The following is a 27037-nucleotide window of genomic DNA, read 5'->3' as shown; positions in this document are numbered from 1 at the left end:
CCCCCACCATCCTTGTCTCCCACTACTGCTTCAAAGACATCAAGAATAGGAGACATTTATCCTCAGTCAAAAACAATCATACCATCAAACATGTAGCGAACTTAGGTTTATTGAATCTACTGCTTAAAAAAAAAGATATCCAATGTTCACATACTCATATTCAATCCAAACAATTTTTCAGAGCAACATTTATTTTGGGGTTTTCCATCCCCACTGAGTATCAACATATTACACAAGCAGCACACTTTACAGGTAAACAACCAGTCCAGAATATAAAAGGTCAACATTTTTTTTGTGTGCCAGTTAGTAAGTACTTGATATACACACAAACCAATTACATACATGTCAGAAGGCACACACACCAACATGGGCACACACACACATATGTTTGTGCGCAATATATTTCTAATATAAACAAATGACAAATATTCATCTCTACACCCTAGGTAAATATGAACAAAAAAGGCTGGGGGAAAAAAAGTTGCTGTTTATCAGCTTAATCTTACACTCAAACTATCATATGAATCTAACCTTTTAAGTTAAAATTATTTTTTTTTAAAATAGAAAAATGCATATCACAATTATTAGCACCCCTGCATTTAGTTCTTTGAGCACCCTCCCTTTGCCAAGATAAGAGCTCTGAGTTGTCTCAATGTTTGATGGGGTGGGAGAACACAGGAAGCGATTTGAGACCATTCCTCCAGATCCTCACTTGTGGACTCCCCTCTTCAGCTCACCCCACAGGTTTTCAATGTGGTTTAGGTCAGGGGGCTGGGATGGCCATTGCAAAAGCTTGATTCTATGGTCAGTGAACCATTTTCTTGTGTATTTGGAGATATGCTTTGGATTGTTGTCATGTTGGAAGATCCAACGACGACCAAGTTTTAGCCTCCTGGCAGAGGCAGACAGGTTTTTGCCTAAAATCTCCTGGTACTTGATGGAGTGAGCCCAGGATGCTATGTATCCTAACCAGTGGTGTTAAGTACTTAAATCGAAAGTTTAAAGTATTTTTTACTTAAGTCATTTTTTGGGGGTATCTGTACTTCATATGTTTTTGACAACTTTTACTTTAATACATTCCTAAAGAATGTATAAAAAATAAAAAAAATAAAAAAATAAACTCTCGTTATCCAATTGGTAGTTAGTCTTGTCTCATCGCTGCAACTCCCGTACGGACTCGGGACAGGTGAAGGTCGAGAGCCGTGCATCCTCCAAAACACAACCCAACCAAGCCGCACTGCTTCTTGACACAATGCCCACTTAACCCGGAAGCCAGCCGCACCAATGTGTCGGAGGAAACACCAAACACCTGGCAACCGTGCCAGAATGCACTGCGCCCAGCCAGCCACAGGAGTTGCTAGTGTGCGATAGGACAAGGACATCCCTGCCGGCCAAACCCTCCCCTAACCCAGATGACGCTGAGCCAATTGTGCGCCGCCCCATGGGTCTCCCGGTCACACCCGGCTGCGACAGAGCCTGGACTCAAACCCAGTATCTCTCGTGGCACAGTGCCTTAGACCACTGCGCCACGCGGGAGGCCCTAATTTTGATCCTTAAGTATATTTAAAACCAAATACTTTTACTCAAGTAGTATTTTACTGGCTGACGTTCACTTTTACTTGAGTAACTTTCTATTAAGGTATCTATACTTTTACTCAAGTATGAAAATTGGATAATATTTCCACCACTGATCTTTACAAGGTTCCCAGGGTTTTTGGAAGTAAACAGCCCCACAACATCACAGATCCACCACCATAATTATTTTCTGCATGACCATGGCTCTATTTTTACACCAAACCCTTGTTGCCAAAAATCTCTATTGTAGTCTAATCAGACCATAGAACGTGGTTCCAATCAAAGTCCCAATGACATTTAGCAAACTCCAGGTGCTTACGTTTGTGGTTGGTGACAGCAGAGACTTTGTTCTAGCAACCCTTTCAAGTAACTTTTTGGCATTGGTGGCGTCTAATTGTAGTTTGAGACTTGGTGACTCCAAGATGTTACCCTTCTGCAATTCTCCTCCAACTGTTATCCTTGGGGAAAAAAATGTGCCACTTGAACCATCCTTCTCAATACACTTGCATCCTCTTCGAGGCAGGTTCATCACAGCACCGGTTGTTTAAAATGTATTAGTTATTGCCCTAATAGTGGAGATTGGTATTTTCAGGCATGTAGCTATCTTTTTATAGCCATTGCCTGATTTGTGAAGGTCAACAACCTTTTGTCCATGTTGACGGATGACTAAGGGATTTTAGCCTGCGTGTCACCTCATATATATATATATACCCCTGTCATGGATGACCTGTTAAGAGTTCCCAAAGACTCAGATCAGAATATACATACATTTGATTTTGTTCATAAGAATTTTTAGGGGTGGTAATAATTCTGACATGCATGTTTTAGAATAAAAAATAAAATCTAGATTTTTATTTTTATTTTACAATTTTAACTCAAAAGGTTACATTAATATTACATTTGGAGTGTAAGATCAATTTGATAAACAACAATTACATTTTTTCACAGCCTTTTTTGTTCACCTGGGGTGCCAATAATTCAGGAGGGCACTGTATAATCCATTATGTAACCTACATGACCCAACAATTTATTGCAAAATAACAACAATCTCTCAGAATGGTAGCCATCTTGAGATGAGTATTTCAATTTAAAATGTTAATATACATTTAAGAGCAAATAATGAAACTATCTCTGTCAACTCCATCAGACTATTTCGCTTGCATCATTTATTTACAATGAAACCCATTGGGGTGTCCATTCAACCAAACCTGCAATCCAGCAAACCCAGAGTTTTGCAAATAACAGTTCATATACCTAAAAATGCAGTCTTTGACATGTGCCATTGTGTTTTTCTGTGGTATTTTCACAGATTTCCAGATGTCAGGTTTGCTCGAACAACCAAAGAATGGTTTGTAATAAATGCACTTTGCCAAACAGCACAGAGATATTTGACAGTTATTAGCAGTGCTTTGTATGCCTGGCTGTTTCTGTTAGATCACAGTGGTCTTGACAAAGAGCAGTGGATGAGTCAATATTTTCATTTTCCGCTTCAGGACAAATAGGAGAGGAGAGGCGGTGGGGGAACGGGAGGGACACTTCATGGCTCTGTGTTGTGGATTAATACTGGTGACTGACTGCACACAAAAGTCTCTAATGACATGTGCAGGCCAGGGCCCAGTCAAATCCTCAGACTGAAGTTGCTGCTGTATGTATGTGCATGCACATTGCTGCTAGTCAATATAGGAAACTCTTATTTAATCTTGGAAACAATGCATATTGATCTGTATGTATTGTGTGTATACTTTTTGATGACCTACTCGAAGTGTTCACAAATAATGTTAATGCTCTTCACAGGTTAGTTTAAGATTCAAACTGGTCACGATTGAGACCCAAAATTCAACCTCAGTGTTTGAAAATACATTGCGGTTCTATTTTATTTATTTAAGTTAAGAACAAACTCTTATTTACAATGACGGCCTCCACCGGCCAAACCTGGGCCAATTGTGCGCCGCTCTATGGGACTCCCAATCACGGTCGGTTGTGATACAGCCTGGATTCGGACCAGGGTGTCTGTAGTGACACCTCTAACACAGATGCAGTGCCTTAAACCACTGCGCCACTTGGGAGTAGTGTTAGGGATTAACACTACTGGGATGTTCAGTGCAATGCACACACAATAATAAGTGAATTTATCTTTGATAAAACTTTGAGTGTTTTGTTGCTAACATTAGACAAAATTACAAAACATATCAAGCTCATCACCTCAATTCTCTCTCTGCTAAACCAACATTAACATACTAGAACTGTCCTTGGAGTTAAATGGTGTGAGTAACTAGACTCTGATAAAGTGCTTTACCATCTCCTTAAGGTGCTGTTTATTCAGAGACGTTAAAGTAAACCTGTATCCATACGTTTACTTTTCAACACAATATATATTTTTATGGCTTGTAATGTCAATAGGGAAAGTGAATTATCTTCTACCTAAACATTGAGTCTTCAGATATGAGTCTTCGTTTTCCACACATTCAAATGGCTTACCAAAAGATATGTACACTTAAAAAAAAGCTAAACATGTTTCCTATGAGCTGTGGTATCATTTACAGTGACAGTCATTTGATTTATTAACTTGTTTTTTGTTTTGATGTGGGCAGTGAAACTGAGGATGGCATTGGAGTGATGGTGTTTTATGTGGTATACCATACAAGCAGTCAACCCAGGACAGTATTGGCTATAACAGCTTCTGGGGTATTGTCCTTTCAGTTCAGGTATTTCCTCAATTTAAAAATCAATCTCAATGTATAATATTTTTTTTTTTGGAATCAATTAAAAAGGACCATTTCAAGGTAAAATGTGGTTTGCCTTGTTAAAGCAGTAAAAAAAAATCTCATTACAAATGTATTGAGTAACTTGTATCTCTGTAATAGGCTACGTTATACTATATATATCTAAATAATTGACCAATTATACTCAACTAATAGAATGACCAACACTAAGCAGTGTTCTCAAAGTACCTTGTTCGAGATGTTGAATCTGACCCTAGGTCAGTTTCTACACAGAAGTAACTCTCTAAGTACATTTGTTTTGTTCGTACTGTTAAGGGCCAATAGGTGAATTATTAGGACAGGTTTGTACTCCTTGCCGACCTACAGTACAGAATTTGGTGATCAACAGTCGTGGCCAAAAGTTTTGAGAATGACATAAATATTAATTTCCACAAAGTTTGCTGCTTCAGTGTCTTTAGATATTTTTGTCAGATGTTACTATGGAATACTGAAGTATAATTACAAGCATTTCATTGGTGTCAAAGGCTTTTATTGACAATTACATGAAGTTGATGCAAAGAGTCAATATTGCCTTTTGCCTTATGGCAAGGTGCTCCATCATGCTGGAAAAGGCATTGTTCGTCACCAAACTGTTCCTGGATGGTTGGGAGGAGTTGCTCTCGGAGGATGTGTTGGTACCATTCTTTATTCATGGCTGTGTTCTTAGGCAAAATTGTGAGTGAGCCCACTCCCTTGGCTGAGAAGCAACCTCACACATGAATGGTCTCAGGATGCTTTACTGTTGGCATGACACAGGACTGATGGTAGCGCTCACCTAGTCTTCTCCGGACAAGGTTTTTTTCCAGATGCCCCAAACAATAGGAAAGGGGATTCATCAGAGAAAATGACTTTACCCCAGTCCTCAGCAGTCCAATCCCTGTACCTTTTGCAGAATATCAGTCTGTCCCTGATGTTTTTCCTGGAGAGAATTGGCTTCTTTGCTGCCCTTCTTGACACCAGGCCATCCTCCAAAAGTCTTCGCCTCACTGTGCGTGCAGATGCACTCACACCTGCCTGCTGCCATTCCTGAGCAAGCTCTGTACTGGTGGTGCCCCGATCCCGCAGCTGAATCAACTTAGGAGACGGTCCTGGAGCTTGCTGGACTTTCTTGGGCGCCCTGAAGCCTTCACAACAATTGAACTGCTCTTCTTGAATATCCTTGTCTGTTAAGCCGTTTGTATGCAAAGCAATGATGACGGCACGTGTTTCCTTGCAGGTAACCATGGCTGACAGAGGAAGAACAATGATTCCAAGCACCACTCTCCTTTTGAAGCTTCCAGTCTGTTATTCAAACTCAATCAGCATGACAGAATGATCTCCAGCCTTGTCCTCGTCAACACTCACACCTGTGTTAACGAGAGAATCACTGACATGTCAGCTGGTCCTTTTGTGGCAGGGCTGAAATGCAGTGGAAATGTTTTTTTTGGGGGATTCAGTTAATTTGCATGGCAAAGAGGGACTTTGCAATTAATTGCAATTCATCTGATCACTCTTGATAACATTCTGGAGTATATGCAAATTGCCATCATACAAACTGAGGCAGCAGACTGTGAAAATTAATATTTGTGTCATTCTCAAAACTTTTGGCCACGAATGTATAATACCACCCTCATCTGAACTATTCAGTAAATATGACTCACAGCAGTCTGCTATTACGGCCCATCAAAACCCTGTTTTGACACGGCCCCACTTCCATTGGATAAGGCTGTTGGCTCAAAATAAACACAGGGCAATGACAACAACTTTGGTTTGCTCTAGTCGTACAATAACACAGAACAGTGAAGACTGACATTCACAACGAAACAGCTTTGCTGTTAAAAAAGAATAATCATTGTATCTCTGTTTTTGTACAACAAAATAGATCCTCTGGAAGGTAACACACATGTCTGGTGTCCATTAATACTCATCGTACTCTGTCTCCATCTCTTCATACTCTGTGTTCCCCTGTGTTGAGTATGATCGGGTCTTCATCGAGCAGTTAGAGTCCATCAAGATAGCCTGAGAAGATTACAATTGTATAGAGTCAGAATACAACCAACATTTACCAGAAATACTAAAAGAACAAAAATTGGCCACCAGTAATTTGTTATCAAGGATCAAAGTTTCAGAGACAAAAGATGGCTCTTGATTGAACACAAAGAGCTTGTACTGTGGTTACATTGTATACAGTCATGTAGCTTTGATTGAAGAGAACTACCAAGGCAAATTCATCAGCCTGTCTCGAGGCATACAGTGCATTCAGAAAGTATTCATTTTGTTACATTACAGCCTTATTCTAAGATGAATTAAATTGCTTTTTTTTTCTCCTCATCAATCTACAACCAATACCCATGATGACAAACCAAAAACAGGTTTTTAGAAATATCACATTTACATAAGTATTCAGACCCTTTAAATCAGTACTTTGTTGAAGCACCTTTGGCAGCGATTACAGCCTCGAGTCTTCTTGGGTATGACGCTACAAGCTTGGCACACCTGTATTTGGGGAGTTTCTCCCATTCTTCTCTGAAGATCCTCTCAAGCTCTGTCAGGTTAGATGGGGAGTGTCGCTGCACAGCTATTTTCAGGTCTCTAAAGATCTAGATCGGATTCAAGTCTGGGTTCTGGCTGGGCCACTCAAGGACATAGAGACTTGTCCCAAAGCCACTCCTGCATTGTCTTGGCTGTGTGCTTAGGGTCGTTGTCCTGTTGGAACATGAACCTTCACCCCAGTCTGAGGTCCTGATGACTCCGGAGCAAGTTTTCAACAAGGATCTCTCTATACTTTGCTCCATTCATCTTTCCCTCGATCCTGACTAGTCTCCCAGTCCCATGCTTAACCGTAGGGATGGTGCCAGGTTTCCTCCAGACGTGACGCTTGGCATTCAGGCCAAAGAGTTCAATCTTGGTTTCATCAGACCAGAGAATGTTTCCCATTGTCTGCGAGTCCTTTAGGTGCCTTTTGGCAAACTCCAGCGGGCTGTAATGTGCCTTTTACTGAGGAGTGGCTTCCGCCACTCTAGCATAAGGCCTGATTGGTGGAGTGCTGCAGAGTTGGTTGTCCTTCTGGAAGGTTCTCCAATCTCCACAGAGGAACTCTGGAGCTCTGTCATAGTGACCATTGGGTTCTTGGTCATCTCCCTGACCAAGGCCCTTCTCCCTCGATTGCTCAGATTGGCCGGGCGGCCAGCTCTAGGAAGAGTCTTGGGGGTTCCAATCTTCATCCATTTAAGAATGATGAGGCCACTATGTTCTTGGGGACCTTCAATGCTCCAATAAAATGTTTTGGCACCCTTTCCCAGATCTGTGCCTCGACACAATCCTGTCTCGCAGCTCTACGGACAATTCCTTCAACCTCATCAATTAGTTTTTGCTCCGACGTGGACTGTCAACCGTGGGACCTTATATAGACAGGTGTGTGTCTTTCCAAATCATGTCCTATCAATTGAATTTACCACAAGTGGGCTCTAATCAAGTTGTAGAAACATCTCAAGGATGATCAATGAAAACAGGATGCACCTGAGCTCAATTTCAAGTCTCATAGCAAAGGGTCCGAATACTTATGTAAATAAGGTATCTGTTTTTTTATGTTTAATAAATTAGCAAAAATGTCCAGTTTTCGCTTTGCCATTATGGGGTATTGTATTGATAAATACAATAATAAATAATAATTCATATATAGATTGATTGTGTATATATATATATATATATTTCATTTAATCCATTTTAGAATAAGGCTGTAACGTCACGAAATGTGAAAAGTGAAGGGGTCTGAATACACTAATTCTTTGATCCTTTGACCCAATATTTAGTTGCAGACATACGCATGGGCAATTTATAAAAGCATTTCTAACTATGTACAGGTACTGTACAGTGACTTGCAAAAGTATTCACCCCCTTTTCCCTATTTTGTTGCCTTACAACCTGGAATTAAAATATATATTTTTTTGGGGGGGGGGGGGGGGGGGTGTATCATTTTATTTACACAACATGACTACCAGTTTGAAGATGCAAATTTGGTTTTTATTGTGAAACAAACAAGAAATAAGACAAACTGAGAACTTGAGTGTGCATAACTATTCACCCCCCCCAAAGTCAATACTTTGTAGAGCCACCTTTTGCAGCAATTACAGCTGCAAGTCTCTTGGGGGATGTCTCTACAAGCTTGGCACATCTAGCCACTGGGATTGTTGCCCATTCTTCAAGGCAAAACTGCTCCAGCTCCTTCAAGTTAGATGGCTTCCGCTGGTGTATAGCAATCTTTAAGTCATACCACAGATTCTCAATTGGATTGAGGTCTGGGCTTTGACTAGGCCATTCCAAGACATGTAAATGTTTCCCCTTAAACCACTCAAGTGTTGCTTTAGCAGTATGCTTATGGTCATTGTCCTGCTGGAAGGTGAACCTCTGTCCCAGTCTCTAAAACAGGTTTCCCTCAAGAATGTCCCTGTATTTATCGCCATCCATCATTCCTGCAATTCTGACCAGTTTCCCAGTCCCTGCCGATGGAAAAACATGGTTTCTCGGGTGATGGGTTTGCGCCAGACATAGCGTTTTCTTTGATGGCCAAAAAGCTCAATTTTAGTCTCATCTGACCAGAGTACCTTCTTCCATATGTTTGAGGAGTCTCCCAGATGCCTTTTGGCAAAAGTGTTTGCTTATTTGTTCTTTAAGCAATGGATTCTTTTCTGGCCACTCTTCCCTAAAGCCCAGCTCTGTGGAGTGTACGGCTTAAAGTGGTCCTATGGACAGATACTCCAATCTCCGCTGTAGAGCTTTGCAGCTCCTTCAAGGTTATCTTTGGCCTCTTTGTTGACTCTCTGATTAATGCCCTCTTTGCCTGCTCCGCGAGTTTTAGTGGGCGGCCCTCTCTTGGCAGGTTTGTTGTGTTGCCATATTCTTTCCATTTTTAATAATGGATTTAATCGTATTCCGTGGGATGTTCAAAGTTTGATATTTTTTTATAACCCAATCCTGATCTGTACTTCTCCACAACTTTGTCCCTGACCTGTTTGGAGAGCTCCTTGGTCTTCATGGTGCCGCTTGCGTGCTGGTCCTGCTTGCTTCGTGGTGTTGCAGACTGTAGGATCTTTCAGAACAGGTGTAAATATACTGAGATCGTTTGACAGATCATGTGACACTTAGCACACAGGTGGACTTTGTTTAACTAATTATATGTATTCTGAAGTGTGTCTTCTGGCTGCACCAGATCTTATTTAGGGGCTTCATAGCAAAAGGGGTGAATACATATGCACGCACCCCTTTTATGTATTTCATTTTTTAGAAGTTATTTTTTTCATTTCACTTCACCAATTTGGACTATTTTGTGTATGTCCATTACATGAAATCCAAATAAAAATTGATTTAAATTACAGGTTGTAATGCAACAAAATAGGAAAAACGCCAAGGGGGATGAATACTTTTGCACGGCACTGTAACTGTCAAAATAAAGGAAACACCAAGATAAAGTGTCTTAATAGGGCCACCACGAGCCATCAAAAACAGCTTCAATGCGCCTTGGGATTGTCTGGAACACGATTGTAGGGATGCAACACCATTCTTCTATGACAAATTCCATAATTTGGTGTTTTGTTGATGCTATCTCAGGCGCTGCTCCAGAATCTCCCATAAGGGTTCAATTGGGTTGAGATCTGGTGACTGATACACACACACACACACACACACACACACACACACACACACACACCTTTTAAACCCCCATGCTCCTTTGAGACCCCTCTTTCAATGTCACTGAGATCTCTTTATTCTAGCCATGGTAGCTACAATAATGGGCAACTCGGCATTTTTATACATGACACTAAGCATGGTGGGATATTAATTGCTTAATTAATTTAAGAACCACACCTCTGTGGAAGCACCTGCTTTCAATATTTTGTATCCTCCTTTATTTTGGCAGTTACCTTTAGACTTACCACCATTCACCACCACCATCTAACACCAAAATGTCCAAAAGGGGAAACTTGATATAGTTCAAACACTTTAATCAAGCTGAATACCCTGCTATCTGTTCATGCATGTGGTGTATCTGTTACAGCAAACTGTAAACATTCACACAATCCATCCACCAATCCCACCACCACAAGAGGCTGGAATGGAGTGAATGGTGTCGAATCATAGCTGTGTTCGAATACTCATACTAACTGCACTAACCGTAATATGTGACGTGAATTGAGTATATAGTATGCTTATTGGTCATAGTATGGATATAGTTAGTATGCCAAAAGTTCCCGGATGTCGTACTAAATTCGGAAAAATACGAAGTATACACGCAGAGGACACCATTTCCGTACTTTTAGTGCCCATAATGCAATTCTTCAGAAAATGGGTGTGGCTTCACAACGTTTTCAGATTTGAAGAAAATGGCGGAGAAAATGCAGCCAAAGTCCAACTAACTAATGACAAATGTTAAAAAAATGTTGAGCAATGTAATAAAGTAATGACTTTTCAAATAAGTAACAATTTGCTAGCTACGCTATCCTTATGAACCGCATAGCATTACAGCAGTATGTACCGGTACGTTAGCTAGTTACCTAACGTTAGTTGGATACTAATACATCAAACTTTCCAGGCAGTATATTAACTATCTGCTATCTAACTAACTAACTAACCAACGTTTATTGACTTGATTATTCACATCATTCTTAGCTAAGCGGTATAGTCGTTGTGCGTTTCAATAGACATTGTTAATTCTGGCTATCTATTCTAGCGCACAGTTGAATATGGCCGGAGTCAGTAAATGTCGGCAAAAAAAAAGCGTAATAAATTGTTGCAAGCAGCACAGTTACAGTCACCAACGCTCTGGATAACATGTAAACAGCCTAACCAGCTCTGCTATGGCGAGTAAAATGGTCAGAGAGAGGTGTTCTCTCATTTGTATCTAGAAGTAGCTAGCCAACGTTAGCCAGTTAGCATGGATGCTTGACTGCCGTTGAACGCTCGGGTCAACCCTTACTCCTTGGCCAGTGTCCAGTGTGCTCTCTGAACGCTCCGACCGCTCTGAATTTACAATCTGACAACGCTCTGGATTTACAAACGCCCAGAGCGCATTCTGGCACTGCAGATTGAATTTACGAACTCACCCGAAATTATAAAATGTTTAGCTAGTCATTTGTTATGCTAACAGGCTGGCAAGAGGTTGCATAGCAACAGCATCTACTTCCGGTAGACAGGCGAAGCTCTAGTATGCTCAACTGAAACGATACCATTAGTTTACAGTATACTAGAATGAACTAATAGTATGTAGTATATACTCATTAAGTATGCAGTATACAGTACGTTAGTATGGGTATTTGAACACAGCTCATGTGTTTGATACCATTCCATTTATTCCATTGCTATGAGCCTGCCCTCCCCAATTAAGGTGCCACCAGGCACCATGTGCACAATCTATCCACCTATCCCTCCCCCATGTACACAAATAAGCCATCCTCTTCTACCTACCCATACACAGCTTACTCATAGTCTAAATCAATTTAGTCTAGGGAACCAAAAGCAGGTGGAAGGTGGGGTGGGATGGGGGTGGCCAAAAGCAGTAGAATGCATTGCACAGCGATGAGACCTGAACTGGTCAACTTAAACAGACAGCCAATTCAAAGTGTGTCTCATGATCAAAGTGTGTCTCGAGTTCCTCTCTCTCCGTTTCACCTGGTAGTACTGCCTATAAAAGATGGTAATAGTTTGAGCCAGTGGGGACGGCAATGGATAGTTCTCTCTGCATCAGATGCAGCTTTACAAGTAACCAGTATTCAAACGCATACCTCCGTGTAAGTGTGTGTAGTATGTTTGTATGTGTGTGTGTACGTGCGTGCGTGTATGCACGCTTGTGTGTGTGTGTGTGTATATATAGGTGTGTGCGTGCGTGCACACTTCTGTGCGTGTGTGTACGAGGTGTTCAGTGTCTCACCATTTTCTCTTCCCTCCCAGGAGGACTCCTGAGGAAGTAGCAAAGGGGAGCGAAGAGGATGTCCACGATGCCGATGATGGTCATGAGCCAGGGGAACCCAATGCTCTTCGCTATGGCGCCTCCGGCGGATGGACCTTCATCAGCAAAAGGAAGGTTAGTGAGTTTATAGAGGAGTAGAATATAGATTATTTCCCCCAAGTTGACATATTGTGATGCTACTCTTACCGTGCCACATCTCAAAAGAAAACATACATAAGAACGTGTGACAGAAATGTATTAAAACTATACTATGGGACTGGGTTATTTTCAAGCATCTGATGGTAATTTACCTAAAGCAAAGCCCATACAGAAAGCCACATCAGCAATGGCGTACACAGTGCCATAGACTGACACATGTCTCAGGTCCACCAAATATCCCATGATTGGCATCATAGAGGAATCCACCATGCCTGACAAGACAATGAGAAGTTCACTAATATTTGTTACAAACCAGATGCTAATTTCATCATTTGTTGTTTCTCTATACAATGCAATACAAATTGACTTACCAATTGCAAAACCAACACCAAAATTCGGAAGTATCAGTCCATAGATGTCCTTAGCGAAAGGGACCTATGACACGACATAGTCAAGGTAAAGAGTGGAAGAGGATTTGTATTGATCAAATGTTTACCGTGTAATCCAGAATACTATCTTTATGTGGTCTAAGGACTTGAGGAGCTTTGTTCTTGCACACACACACACACACACACACACACACCACACACACAACCATTGCATAAAGAACTACAATGAAAATGTAATTATCTGTGTCCAGAGAATTCGCTGTTTTCTGACTGGCTTTCGAGTTGACTTCTGATTGAACTCCCCTTCCCTTTGTAGACTCAAAATGTGATTTGGAGACTAATGAGATACAGTAGGACATTAAGACAGTAGGCCTGTTCCAATACTTAGAAAATGAATCCTTACTTCCTCCCTTCTTGTATGTAACCCCTGATCTGACATGACTGGGTTGGTAAAACCCTAGCTTTCACCTACACTACATGACCAAGAGTATGTGGACACTTGCTCGTCCAACATCTCATTCCAAAATCATGGGCATTAATGTAGAGTTCGTCCTCCCTTTGCTGCTATAACAGCCTCCACTCTTCTGGGAAAGCTTTCCACTAGATGTCATGCTGAAACAGGAAAGGGCCTTCCCCAAACTGTTGGCACAAAGTTGGAAGCACATAATTGTCTAGAATGTCATTGTATGAGTGTAGCGTTAAGATTTCCAATCAGTTGAACTAAGGGGCCTAGCCCGAACCATGAAAAACAGCCCCCAACCATTATTCCTTCTCCACCAAACTTTAGAGTTGGCACTATGCATTGGGGTAGGTAGCGTTCTCCTGGCACTCAGGGCTCCCGAGTGTCGCAGCGGTCTATTATAAAAAAAAGAACAGATTCGTCCGTCAGACTGCCCGGTGGTGAAGCGTCATTCATCACTCCATAGAACTCGTTTCCACTGCTCCAGAGTCCAATGGCGGCGAGCTTTATATGACTCCAGCAGACGCTTGGCATTGCGCATGGTGATCTTAGGCTTGTGTGTGGCTGCTCGGCCATGGAAACCCATTTCATGAAGCTCCCGACGAACAATGATTGTGCCGGCACAAGAACTGTTTGAAACTCGGTAGTGAGTGTTGCAACCGAGGACAGATGATTTTTACGTGCTACACACTTCAGCACTCTGCGGTCCCATTCTGTGAGCTTGTGTGACTTCGCAGCCGAGCCGTTGTTGCTCCTAGACATTTCCACTTCACAATAACATTTACAGTTGACCGGGGCAGCTCTAGCTGGGCAGAAATTTGACGAACTGACTTGTTGGAAAGGTGGCATCCTATGACAGTGCCACGTTAAAAGTCACTGAGCTCTTCAGTAAGGCCATTATACTGCCAATGTTGCATGGCCGTGTGATATTATTTTTCTACACCTGTCAGTAACCAGTGTTGCTGAAATAGCCGTATCCACTGATTTGAAGGGGTGTCCACATACCCCTGTATTTATAGTGCCTTGGAAAGTATTCAGAACCCTTGACTTTTTCCACATTTTGTTACATTACTGCCTTATTCTAAAATTGATGAAATTGTTTATTTCCATCATCAATCTACACACAATATCCCATAATTACAAAGCAAAAACAGGTTTTTAGAAATTTGAAATAAAATCTGAAATATCACATTCACATAAGTATTCAGACCCTTTGTTCAAGCACCTTTGGAAGCAATTACAGCATCAAGTCTTCTTGGGTATGACGCCACAAGCTTGACACACCTGTATTTGGGGAGTTTCTTCCATTCTTTGCTGTCAGGTTGGATGGGGAGCATTGCTACACAGCTATTTTCAGGTCTCTCCTGAGATGTTGGATCGGGTTCAAGTCTGGGCTCTGGCTGGGCCACTCAAGGACATTCAGAGACTTGTCCCGAAGCCACTCCTGCGTTGTCTTGGCTGTGTGCTTAGGGTCGTTGTCCTGTTGGAAGGTGAACCTTCACCCCAGTCTGAGGTCCTGATTACTCTTTGAGCAGGTTTTCATCAAGGCCCTTCTCCCCTGATTGTTCAGTATGGCCGGGTGGCCAACTCTAGGAAGAGTCTCGGTGGTTCCAAACTTCCATTTAAGAATGATGGAGGCCACTGTGTTTTTGGGGACCTTCAATGCTGCAGAAATCTTTTGGTACCCTTCCCCAGATCTGTGCCTCGACACAATCCTGTCTCGGAGCTCTACGGACAATTCCTTCAACCTCATCACTTAGTTTTTGCTCCGACGTGGACTGTCAACCGTGGGACCTTATATAGACAGGTGTGTGCCTTCAAATCATGTCCAGTCAATTGAATTTACCACAGGTGGACTCCAATCAAATTGTAGAAACATCTCAAGAATGATCAATGGAAACAGGTTGCACCTGAGCTCAATATTGAGTCTCATAGTAAAGGGTCTGAATACTTATGTAAATAAGGTACATTTCAAAAAACCAGTTTTTGCTTTGTCATTATGGGTTATTGTGTGCAGATTGATGAGGAATTGTTATTTAATCAATTTTAGAATAAGGCTATGTAACATAACAAAATGTGGCAAAAGTGAAGGGGTCTGAATACTTTCCGAAGGCACTGTATAATGTATACCCAATAGTGTTACCCAATATCCTTAGATGGACCCCCTGATTCTGATGATGCCACCAGGACAAACAGGTACATTAATGTTAGCATTGTGTTGAGCTGGATGCTAAAAGCTACCTGATAAAGATGTGTCTAGTACTCACACAGAGGATGCTAACCCCCACGAGGACCATCCCGATGAGAGAGCACAGCCATCTGGGAAAAGAGGAAAGAGCAGTTCAGGGTCTGCCAATGACAACAGTCAATGTCCCTCTCCCCTCCCTTCACTGTTGTTTTGTACCGCAAGCCCACGAAATCTGATTTATTACAATAATAAACTTAAAATAAATGAACAGAGGAAGCAAATGGATCACAATCGGTTTTCTTTGAGACAGGATTAGGACATTTTGAGAAACAAATTTTAGATTTTTTTTCAAACTTTCTAAAACAATACTTCCATGACTACAGGCAATATTTGAGCCCTGAAACACATGTATTTTCATAAAGTGTGAGGTAAAAATCTATTGATTTAAAATGTGACTGTGCACACACAACTGTGGTAAACAAACAAACGTTAGCCAAGCGGTTATAAACACACTGTCACACTGTAGACTTCAATAAACAGCAAATACCCAACCTGCCTGAGAAATCTAATTTAGAGTTGCTCAATAGCACAGGAAACAGATACCAACGCAGGAAAAGATAAGGAGACGGAAAAAAACGGGAGTCATTTCCCTCCCTACCTCCCCATCTTGTGCGCGAGGACGCCAAAGATGTTAGTTCCAATAAGGTAGGAGATGCTGGCTGGCACAAAGGCAACGCCTGGCAGAGAGAAAGAGAGACAGAGATCAGTTGAGAGAGAGCAGGTTAGAGAGAGAGAGAGAGATAGCAGGGTAGAGAGCGAGAGATAGCAGGGTAGAGAGCGAGAGATAGCAGGGTAGAGAGGGGCCCAGATAAGCAAGCACATTATCCGTCTCTATCATAAGGCTCCAGCATATCTCCTAGACACAGTAATGAGCACTCCCACTCTCCACTCGCCCGCAAATGATATCCTACCCTAATATCCTGTCCCCTGCCCCCCCCCCCATGTCCCGCCATCCTCTCTCTCATCCCCCATTTATCTGTGCGAGTCCTCATAGTCAATGCCACTAATAAAAATAAGTAATAATGGCGGGAAAAGAAAAAGAGTGATTCAGTTTCACTAAAAACGGGAGGTTCAATGAGGTGGAGAACGACTACAGATCAGTTTCAATGAGCATCTAGATACTGTATGAAGTTTTTGTGAATCCACAGTTATCCACAGTTACATTATTCTAAGTACATTCAGCAAGCAGAGTGGTTTCATGTGCAGCATTGTCAATAAGGGAAACAGGGTTGTCAAGAGGGACAAAAAGGAAAAGAAATGTCAAAATACCTAGTTGCCATTTTCTTGGACACATGGTCTCCATCATCCAAATAGGCAACGCTGGTTCTAACATGGCAATGGCCATGTTTGCAAAACAAATGGATCCTGGAAAAGAGAATGTGATTGAGGATAAGTGGACCTTGGGCCTGTTATCCTCCATCTTTACACATTTTGTATGTCCCTGTCAGCAGCAGCAGCCCCCCCCCCCCCAGACATAATACCCAGTATTAGGCCGCCCTGGCCAAAGGGCCTGGTAATTGAAGTGGTGGGGAGTCTCACTGACACATAGATGCCGTTTCCCCAACACTTCAGCATCACACATACTCCAACACACACGAGCAAGTGTGCACGCACGCACACACATACACAGTCTATTCTGATGCGGAGATGACCCCTTCTAACATGCAGTGCTCGCTCCCTCTCAACACTCTTTCTGGCAATAATACTGTTCTTAACCAAGAAATCAATTGGTAGGCACAATGTTTGTCTTTTCCTAGTTCAGGGCACAAATTCAACCACTGGAATACAATTTGATCGAACATCTCAGTCAGTTCTTCTTCCACATCTTTGCTCCCACCTAGTTGCTTTTCGCTTAGTGTGACTGAAATGGGAAATGCCACAGCGGGTACTTCAGAATGAAGTAATAATATGACTAACAATAATAAATGATGAATTCTTACCTGCAGCAATGAGTATGTATGGATCTTTAATAAGGCTCCATAGTGAGGACCCTTTCTGGCTCTGTAGAGAGAAAAGGGGCAGGAAATGTAGAGCTAAACAGACAGCTATCAGTTTCATGTCAAAACTGATTAATACAAAAAGGCAGCCGCGAATAATTATGTGGTACCTAGTTACTACAGTGCTGTCTGTGATTCCACAATGATGTACGGTTACTATCTGTGCTTTCAGTGTGCAAAGTATTTGTTATTTCCTCTCTATTCTGAGGGTCCCTGCTCTTACAGTAATGAATAGGAAATGTCCACACACAGCCATTGAATTCACTAATGACTGGCACATGTGTGACAATAACCTCTTGTTAGTTACTCTGACACCATCTCTAAGCTTAATGATCATGTATTCACATCACTGTTAGAAATCTCAGAAACAGAGATATTTTATTTTAACTAGGCAAGTCACTTAAGAACAAATTCTTATTTTCAATGACGGTCTAGGAGCAGTGGGTTAACTGCCTTGTTCAGGGGGCAGAACCACTGATTTTTATCTTGTCAGCTTGGGGATTTGATCTTGCAACCTTTCGGTTACTAGTCCAACGCTCTAACCACTAGGCTATCTGTCGCCCCACAGTGATGTACTAATAGTGAGGATTATGTCATGTCCCCTTCCTTTTTTAATATTCTTCATCCACAACTAAACAATGTATAAGCGCCATTGGTCTGATAATCACAGCCACCATCTGATTGGGTCTCTGTCCCTACCTCCTTGGTATCCATGGTGACTGATACGCATCAGCCCCATCGATCAAAGTCAGAGGGGCTGTGATAGGAATATCCATCCCAGGCACACGTCTCCTCTAACTGGGATGGTAACCCGTCATACCAGAGACCTACACAGCACACAGCCCAGGCTGCCGCTCTGATATAAAAACCTGGCTGGAAGACGCTTCCAAACAGATCATCACTCATGGCTGTCACTGTGAGCGGCTGAAGTTTATTTCGCTGCTTATCTGTTTGCATAGCAGAAGAGTTCTGACAGAGAAAAGTGTATTTATTCAGTGCACTATTGCCTGTGCACTATTTGTATTCCCTAAACAGTGTAAAGCACTTTAAGCATCTGGAAAGACGCTGTATCAATCCAATCAAATCACTTATAATAATCTATTGTGGTGATTGTGAACACATTCTTACACAATTCCAATGAATTTACATCAATAATCACAAAAAGAGCTGTCAAATCTATAGCCATACACTCACCTCTGGTTCCACCTTTGAGGGCTGGAGGATGAACAGTTGCAGTGCTGTTGGGAGACAGAGGATGAACTTAGTTAGCATCCCTAACAGGTGACTCCTGATTAGAGAAAACAGAATATCTGCATTATGATAGAGAGAAACATGGCCACATTACTTACCTCCATCCAGCACAGCCAGAACAGCCAGAATGAGGAAAGGCGCCGTTTTCCCCACAAACTCATACATGACACTGCCGAATGGTGGCCCCACTGGGTGGAAGAAAGTAAAGATGGTCAATGATTTTGGCCAACTGTTGCATGTTACAGTAGTCTACAAAGAGCACAAATACATCATGAATTGTGTACATACCCAGCACACCCATGGCCAGACCACCCAGTGCTATCCCGATGGCATTTCCCCTCTCCTCGTCATCTGTGTACACACTGGCAAGCATCCCCATCCCTAGAAGAAGAACAGAACATGTAAGCTCTTATATACACAGGTACTCTTGACCTGGCCAAATCTATATAGTTGGTTAGAGCAGTCAGGGTAATATACAGTGCCTTGCAAAAGTATTCAGACCCCTTGTATTTCTTCACATTTTCACAGGATTAAAATGGATTTAATTGTCTTTTTTTTTATTTTATTTTTTTAACATACACAGTACCAGTCAAAAGTTTGGACACACCTACTCATTCAAGGGTTTTTCTTTATTTTTACTATTTTCTACATTGTAGAATAATAGTGAAGACATCAAAACTATGAAATAGCACATATGGAATCATGTAGTAACCAAAAAAGTGCTAAACAAATCAAAATATATTTTCTATTTGAGATTCTTCAAAGTAGCCACCCTTTGCCTTGATGACAGCTTGCACACTCTTGGCATTCTCTCAACCAGCTTCATCGGGAATGCTTTTCAACAGTCTTGAAGGAGTTCCCACATATGCTGAGCACTTGTTGGTTGCTTTTCCTTCATTCTGCGGTCCGACTCATCCCAAACCATCTCAGTTGGGTTGAGGTCAGGTGATTGTGGAGGCCAGGTCATCTGATGCAGCACTCCATCACTCTCCTTCTTGGTGAAATAGACCTTACACAGCCTAGAGGTGTGTTGGGTCATTGTCCTGTTGAAAAACAAATGATCGTCGCACTAAGCCCAAACCAGATGGGATGGCATATCGACGGGGCGTATCGATGGGGTGAAGAATCACAAATATAAACTATATTTTGTTTAACAGTTTTTTGGTTACTACATGATTGTGTTATTTCATAGTTTTGATGTCTTCACTAGTATTCTACAATGTAGTAAAATAAAGATAAACCCTTGAATGAGTAGGTGTTCTAAAACTTTTGACCGGTAGTGTCTTTCTTTTACCCTTTTTTCTCTCCAATTTCGTCATATCCAATTGGTAGTTGTCTTGTCCCATCGCTGCAACTCCCGTACGGACTCGGGAGAGGCGAAGGTCAAGAGCCATGCGTCCAGCCAGCTGTGACACAGCCTGGGATCAAACCCGGGTCTGTAGTGATGTCTTTAGCACTGCGATGCAGTGCCTTAGACAGCTGCACTACTCAGGAGGACTAATTGTAATTTTTTTTGTCAACAATCTACACAAAATACTCTAACGTCAATGTGGAAGAAAAAGTATAAAATGTTTAAAAACATTAATAAAAATGTAATAAATAAAATATAGTCGTTGCATAAGTATTCAGCTCCCTGAGTCCATACATGTTAGAAACACCTTTGGCTGCGATTACAGAGGTGAATCTTCTTGGGTAAGTCTCTAAGAGCTTTGCACAGCTGGATTGCGCAACATTGACCTATTATTATTTTCTAAATTCTTCAAGCTCTGTCAAGATGTTGGTGATCATGGCTAGACAGCAATTTTCAAGTCTTGCCATAGTATTTCAAGCAGATTTAACTCCAGTGTAGATTTCTCTCCCAGTGTCTGGTATAAAGCAGACTTGAAGCAGGTTTTGCTCTAGGATTTTGCCTGTGCTTAGCCCTATCCTGTTTTTTTTTTTTTATCTTGAAAAACTCCCCAGTATTTGCTGATGTCAAGCATACCCATACCACAATGCAGCCACCACCACGCTTGAAAATAGGAAGGCAGTTACTCAGTGATGCGTTGTATTGGATTTTCCCCAAACATTAGGATTGCATTTAAGCCAAAAAGTGTATTCCTTTGTCATGTTTTTCTTGCAGTATTACTTTAATGCCTTGTTGTATACAAGATGTATGTTTTGTATATTTGTGTTCTTCTTGTCACGCTGTCATTTAGGTCATTATTGTGCAGTCACTACAATGTTGTTGATCCATCCTCAGTCCTCTCCCATCACAGCCATTGAAACCACTTTTAAGACCACCAATGTCATTAAGGTGACATCCCTGAGCAGTTTCATTCCTGTCCTGCAGCTCAGTTCAGAAGGGCGACTGTATCTTTGAGGTGTCTGGGTGGTTTAATACATAATGCACAGCATAATTATAAATTAGACCATGAGGCAAGAGATATTCAATGTCTGATATTTATTGTTACCTATTTACCAATCACTGCCCTTTTTTTATGAGGCTTTCGAAAAGTTCCCTGGTCTTTGTAGTAGAATCTGTGCTTGAAATTCAATACATGACTGAGGGACTTTACAGATGTATGTATGGGGGACAGAGGAAGGGTTAGCTGTTAAAATCATGTCATGTCCATGTAACTTTTTATGTGATTTCTTAAGCCAAATTTTACTCCTGAACTAATTTAGGCTTGCCTAAACAATGGGGCTGAATACTTATGCAACAACCATATTTTTGTTATTTAAATTTATCTTTAATTCTTCCACTTTGACATTAGAGTATTTTGTGTATATTGTTGACCGAAAAATGACAATTACATCAATTTTAATCCAACTTTGTAACATAACAAAATGTAAATCTGAATAATTTTGCAAGGCACTGTATTTCTTTATAGCATACTACATACATTATTATTAGTTCTTGAAACACTGCTCTTCATTTATCCCAGGGCTGCTTGCACAAAACAAATCCTATGTGACTATTTGAATAGACACTTACCAGCGTTAAATTAGAAGTATTTGTTGTTCCCCTTTCCACAGCACCTTTCAATAACTCAACTAGAGCTGTGTATAATAAATGCCTCATTGTTCAACTCGAGAGACATAAAGATGCATACCAAGGTAGGCCTACTGTAATAAAAAGGGTGAAGGTTCTGGAGAAACTGTATGTGCTTGCTGCAGCTGTCTCAAAGTGAAGCTAATCCTGAAAGCATCTATAAATGTCAGGGGTAATGCCAAGGACCTTACCAGCCACGGAGGAGCAGGAGGAGCCCACACCCTGCAGGGATCTGGCCAGAAACAGCAGAGTGTAGCTCGATGAGAAGGCGAACACTTGACAACAACGACAATAGAAATTCAGACCAAAAAAAAAACCCGAAAGAAAACATCAATCATGAAAAAATATAATTGAAACACGGTGTGAGATCTGGAAACGGGTGTGGATGTGACAGGTGTGGATGTGGGTAATACTTACTAATGGTGGACAGGAACATAATACAGAACCCGGCAAACATGGGGATCTGATATCCTATTCTGTAAGCATATTGAGACATCCTTTCTCAATACTGTAGAATGTAATGCAATACTATATAAAACAGAACACATAACTACAGCTCATCTAACATTAGGCAGTCTAGTAGATGTTGGGCAGAAACACTCTTTGGCCTCGTTCACACTGCGTTTGACACAATGGTTGTGATACAACTGATATTTGGGTGATACACATCTGGGAGTTGGTCTGCACAAAAATGACACGGTGTGGTGTCAATGCTTTTGGAAATATGCATTGTGTGTCCTTAGAGCCTTGTTCCATGTACCTAACATGCATGACTTGCCTTGTGCTGTCCTTTCCCACACGGAAGGTGACTATGGGTAAATAATAGGATTCTATTGTTTGCTTCAATTACAGAATATTGTGGTGCCCGACTGAGATGGTAAATATTAGCCTCGATGCATTCGTCTATAACTGAGCAGTGAGCACTGCTAGAGCTCAAACCTTGACTGACTTTACCCATGTGAGCATTCCATAAGAAAATATTTAACAGTAATATCTCAGACAAATTGGTCTTTCCGAATAAGTGCGCTAACATACAGATATGTCTACAAAAGTATTGATCCATAGTATAATCGACATTGACTCATTTCAGAATACACTAGGTAGTTCAAAACAATAACTACACGTGCTTGTAAAGCACTACAAGCAGGGATCCATACTGAATGCATGCATGCAGAGATGCATAAATCCAACACAAACCAATAAACAGGAATTTAGCTATATGGGAACAGGCTAGATTAGATCTAACTGACATGACATTTGGTCTCAAAATAGCAATATACAAATGGCAGCGTTTGATTTTACTCCCTGTCACTTGAAAAGAGTTTGTTCCTGGTCTTTCTCTCCATGGACCTTTAACTGATTACCCAAACGCCGGGCCAAGCTGAGCCACCATTTAGCTCTGGGCTAGCAGGAAGCCCTGGCAGGCACCCACACTGCATGTGGCTTCACACTGAACTCTGAGGATACACATTGGCCTAACCTGCATGCCATCTCATTTTAGTGTCATTCAAAACTACTTGTCTTAATTATTAGCCAAATCAAGTCATAACTGTATGAAACAACCCCTTTATAACCATAATTAAAACATTTTTGCAACCAGGGAATCATTTTAAATGCTAAAACTCTTCATAAACTAGGGCAACATAAATAGACAGGTTATACAAAACCTGAATTATAGTTGCCAAGCAAGCCAGTTCACAGCTGGCATTTCATTGAAATAATCTAGAAATAAGTATGAAAATAAGATAACAGAAAACACACCAACCAGTGTGATCATGTCATTCACCCACCTGTTGGTGAGAGGCCCAATAAAGGGGTTGGTGATGAGCTGTACGGTGGCCTTGGAGGCAAAAAGTAGTCCCACTTTCACATTCTCATTGAGAAGCTGGTCGTCTGCTTTGGGGCAGTCAGGCTCTGTGGAGTTGTGGGGTGTGAGAGCCGAGGTGGAAGAAGAGACCGCCTGCGTCTGACCCAAGGGTATGGGTGTGGAGTCCATTGGGCCCCCGCTGGTTACCCTGACAGAGTTGTCATAGAGGGACACGATGGTCTGGAAGGTTCCAGAAGGGGTGTGTGGGGAGGCCGTAGTGTGATTCTTGGCCATGTTGGCTGCTGCATCATCAACTGTGTATAGGTAGCTGGGGATGATGGGGACTACCAGGAAGAAAGGAGCAGAAAAACAGATGGTGAAAAGTGTTATATCTACTATAGTATATTCCGATATAACCTCATCATCCAAAGAAGTCTGTGTGGAATTTATTTCATATTTATTCGATTTTTTTTAGCGGGTAGGACATTAGGACACACTCCATTTCTTTCAAAGGTTAAGAAAAGATTGATTTGTTTTAACTCATGGAGCTATAAATGTGCCAGATAACACAAGATGGTTTTAGCTTATTATTTTCATATTATTGTAACGGGTGTCGTAATGATCAAACCAAAACGCAGCGGGAACGTGTATACTCATCTTTTTAATGTGAAGAAGGAAAAACAAACAAATCACGTATACAGAACAAACACCACTAACAGTCCTATCATGTACTCAGACACTAAACAGGAGACAACTACCCACAAATACCATAGAACAAACACTCCTCTTAAATAAGACCTTCAATTAGAAGCAACGAGGAGCAGCTGCTTCCAACTGAAGGTCAACCCCATTAACTAAACATAGACATAGAACTACTAGAACTAACATAGAAATAAACTAACAAGAACATAGCCCAAAAACCCCGGAACACTCTAAACAAAACACCCCTCTTACATAATAACCCAACAAACCCCGAACCACATAAAACAAACACCCCCTGCCACGTCCTGACCAAACTACAATAACAAATAACCCCTTTACTGGTCAGAACATGACAATTATTGTTATTATTATGTTTTTATCATATTAATTGTTATTCATACCTTTGCTGTTTATAGATTTGGCTCCAATCACGTATGAGCATATACAGCTACTCTAGAGTGATTTCTGACTGACATATTCTGACATTCTTCCAATAAGCATCTGTATCCATTGCTCAATGGACATGTCCGGGAGACGTGTCCAGCACTGACGGCACAATCTCACGCAAAATAACAGCATTCATGTGCACGTCAATGTCATCCATAATCTATCTGATACAACTGGGAGATTCATTGGTAATGGCAATGCTGATGCTTTCAAGGAAATCAAGTGAGCTGGGGACCTTGGGACCAAAAATATATAATGGGTGTCGATGGATGAATTCCATGCCCTAATAATCTGTAGCAGGCCCACCATCCCGGTCCACCATAGTTTTCATTTACTAATTACTATTCACTTGGCCACGTGAAAGGCGATATAAATGATGACCAATTATTAACAATTAACCTCCCTGTGAAACTTTACACTAAAGGCTACATTCAGCTTTTGAAAATGCCTAAGGTTGTAAACAACATGAATAATCGACAGAGGAAATGTTTAGGGAAAAACATTGTAGCACATAGGCCACTTACTAATATAGATTATGGGTATATTCACATTTTAATTCACAATCTGTTTGATTTATGACACATTTTATTAATTCATTCTCAACTTAGACTCAGGGGTAGACGTAACATAGTAAAAGTAAATCTGGGACGTTCCAATTATTTATTTAAATTTTATTTCACCTTTATTTAACTAGGCAAGTCAGTTAAGAACAAATTCTTATTTACAATAACGGCCTACCTTGGCCAAACCCGGACGACGCTGGGCCAATTGTGCGCCGCCGTATGGGACTCCCAATCACGTCCGGATGTGATGCAGCCTGGATTAGTATGATATGTTACATTTGGTATGTATGTATTCATTTGTGGATATCCATTATCCATTTCGTATGATATGTTAAGAATCGCAATTCGTACAATATGTAACGAATTTGCAAAATATGTTACGAATTCCAATATGTTGTTGCTAATGTTAGCTAGTTGGCTAACACTAACATGTTAAGTAGTTGCAAAGTAGCTAAAAAGTAGTTGCAATGTTGCTAATTAGTTAAAATGCTAGTTGTCTGTGATGAGATTCAAACACGCAACCTTTGGGTTGCTAGACATTCGCGTTATACACTCACCCACCTTACTTTCGGTTTTGCCTTAAGTAACCTTCTGTTTTATGTATCATACCACACCTAACATATAATACACATTTGTATATCCATGATTTACGTTTACTATGTTTAGTTTAGTCTATGAGACCAGGCTGTCATTCTTACTCATTGTGCGATCTAATATTGGATATCGGATGAAAACCAATGTGTATCTTATTTGAATAAAATTTAACAACTGAAGTAGCTAGTGTCTAATTTCGTATATAATTAAAAAGCTTCATGCAAGGTAAAATTATAACCAAATCATAGGCTTTAGACTAGGCAATGTTTTTTTTTTGGGGGGGGGGGGGGGGTAATAGTCAGGACGGAATAACTTTTGTTCCACACCAAAAAATTATAATTGAATTACTGTAAATAAAGAGGAGAATACAACCTTCTTACAAGTGAAACAACAAAACATTGCATGGTTCAAAAGAATATCTGTCAGTTGTCCACATTGTTGATGGGTTAGTTTGGCTAGCAACAGACTCGAACTGTCCTTTAGAAAGGCATTGATACGTTTCAATGGGTGAAACAACAGGTGTGAAAAGAATTTTTCTAAAGTTGCACCTACCGACCACCGTTAATAGCATATTATCCAGCAGCAAGGCGATGAAAACGATGACCAGGGTCAACTTCCTCGATTGTCTTTCCTCTCTCATCCATGACAATAAATTAAATTCTCTCAGAGTGTCTAATCTTCCCATTTTTTGAGTCCACAAAGGAGCGAGCGAAAAAAGATTTGCTCTGGGGAAATAAGAAACGTTATGGACACCAGAGAGTGACAGTCCTAAAAATGTACTTTAGCACAAGAAGCCTAATGGCAAATTAAGCATTCATACAAGGCAATGTAAAATGACCTGATGTTGATTGGAGAAGACTCAAATAAATCGCATATGTGCCATTAAAATAAAGCAGAAATTGGGACATCTGCTTCAATAAATTGTGACCTGTAATTTGTTAAAAGTGACATAATGGTTGAAATCTTACCTTAGATGCACATTAGCAAAAATCACTTTCTGGCAGCAAACCGTGGTGAAAGAAACGATATGTGCAGGGCGTTTTAGTTGCTTGACTGGTCCTTGACGTCATGCAACTTTTATCATGAACATCCTCACCTAGAGCATAGCAGTGTCTCGAGAAGGGTGCA

General features: G+C 41.0%; 1 protein-coding gene across 1 annotated transcript; it reads right to left on the bottom strand.

Annotated features, from left to right (window-relative positions):
- Positions 1-89: 89 nt before the first annotated feature.
- LOC106606532 (synaptic vesicular amine transporter) lies at positions 90-27037 on the bottom strand. The gene is made up of 16 exons (XM_014202805.3): positions 26878-27037; positions 26462-26634; positions 23587-23947; positions 22214-22272; positions 21988-22071; positions 19051-19143; positions 18861-18950; positions 18706-18749; positions 17455-17515; positions 16784-16879; positions 16113-16191; positions 15534-15585; positions 12789-12852; positions 12570-12689; positions 12241-12374; positions 90-6335 (listed from the first exon to the last, which is right to left on the bottom strand). Exons 2-16 carry the CDS (start codon positions 26592-26594, stop codon positions 6234-6236), a joined length of 1572 nt encoding a protein of 523 aa, XP_014058280.1. The 5' UTR covers positions 26595-26634; positions 26878-27037; the 3' UTR covers positions 90-6233.

Source organism: Salmo salar, chromosome 01 (genome assembly GCF_965601325.2).
Source record: "Salmo salar chromosome 01, fSalSal1, whole genome shotgun sequence".
Lineage (NCBI taxonomy): Eukaryota > Metazoa > Chordata > Actinopteri > Salmoniformes > Salmonidae > Salmo > Salmo salar.
The sequence above is the reverse complement of the archived record's forward strand: the minus strand, read 5'-3'. Positions and strand labels throughout refer to the sequence as shown.